This window comes from Trachymyrmex septentrionalis, unplaced genomic scaffold (assembly GCF_001594115.1).
Source record: "Trachymyrmex septentrionalis isolate Tsep2-gDNA-1 unplaced genomic scaffold, Tsep1.0 scaffold53, whole genome shotgun sequence".
Lineage (NCBI taxonomy): Eukaryota > Metazoa > Arthropoda > Insecta > Hymenoptera > Formicidae > Trachymyrmex > Trachymyrmex septentrionalis.
In genome coordinates this window covers 1,879,493-1,880,768 of record NW_017305705.1, presented here as the reverse complement: position 1 = coordinate 1,880,768, position 1,276 = coordinate 1,879,493, and the positions used below count along the sequence as shown (strand labels likewise).

At 32.0% G+C, this 1,276-nt stretch overlaps 1 protein-coding gene across 2 annotated transcripts in view; it reads left to right on the top strand.

Annotated features, from left to right (window-relative positions):
- The window catches only part of LOC108752073 (lysophospholipid acyltransferase 2), a 16,511-nt gene that overhangs the window by 10,642 nt on the left and 4,593 nt on the right, over window positions 1-1,276 (top strand). For both annotated transcript variants that reach the window (XM_018492687.1, XM_018492686.1), the window contains one exon: window positions 489-600. In XM_018492687.1, the coding sequence (XP_018348189.1) occupies window positions 489-600 (112 nt within the window). The remainder of the gene's footprint in view (window positions 1-488; window positions 601-1,276) is intronic.

The window sequence follows — 1,276 nt, the reverse complement described above, 5'->3', positions numbered from 1 at the left end:
TTATATATAATACATCTATAATTTTATATTTATATTCAGCAATTTCTTTAAATGCAATGCGATTGCAGTAGCATTTTACGCTCTCCTAAGCATGACCGTGTTATTAAAGTAATAATAACATCTTCGCGATGTTGTCAGTTCTTACTGCCTGCGATTATGTAAGTTTCACGCCTTGAATGTGATCTGTTTATTTAGACTCTTCTAAGTAGACAAATGTCATTTTCGATATCAATTTTGTGCGCTTAAATCCTTGATATTCATCCTATAAGTCTACTTTCCTTATTTTTTATGAACGATGTTTTATAATCACATTCACAGTATAATATTGATTATTAAGCAGTATGTGTATGATATTGAGCGTTTATTATGCACACGCTATTATGCACACGCCAATACGTCTCGTTCGCAAGTGTTTTGGCGATAAGATGATAAGTCTCATCATTATTCTCATGCACTGCTTTTGTAACATATATGGATGTTCTTTTCAGGGCCTCTCATGGTTATAACACAAAAAGTAACTAGTCTAGCGTACAGCATTCACGATGGACTAACGCGATACGAAGAGGAGTTGTTACCAATGCAGCGTCATCAAGCTGTACAGTAAGTGCATGTGCTCTTTTAAAGGGAGTTTCACCTTTGCAATCAAAAAATTGATTTTTTTTGCTTATTTTTATTCCTACATATGTATAGAATATCCCTGTAAAAGGATTTTTTAAATTCGCAATATTAACGAACTCAAATACATAAGAGCGCACGGAGCCTTCAAGTACAATACTAGTGCAGCAGCTCTTGTAAATGTTATTCAGGTCATATTTTAGGAAAAAACCGATAGATATCGGTTGTAATTTATTTCTTTGAGAGTTTTTATTGGTTCAGAAAAAGACTTATTGTTACATATATTAGAAACAGATAGAAAATGGTTAGATCTGTTTGAATCTCGGTTTTTATCATCGGTCGTGTGTATTTCAAAATGTTCCTTGAAAAGAAATTTTCTGACAGTAGTAATCGATCTGGACATAAAGAAAAGAAATGATATTTGGGAATCGATATTCAAGCGAATTTGAAAGAATTTTGATTTGAAAGAAAATTGAAAGAATCTAATGATAGTGCAAGTGGGTGCAAAGTTACTGTTTTATCGATTTTTACTAAATTAAACATTACACTGATCAGAAAGTATACAAATAAGGTGCTGGATAGTCAAATCTTTTGTTCATTTCGAGAAAATGATGATTCTATAGAAAAATTATTGTGGCAAGAAGAACATAAAAAAGAGTAC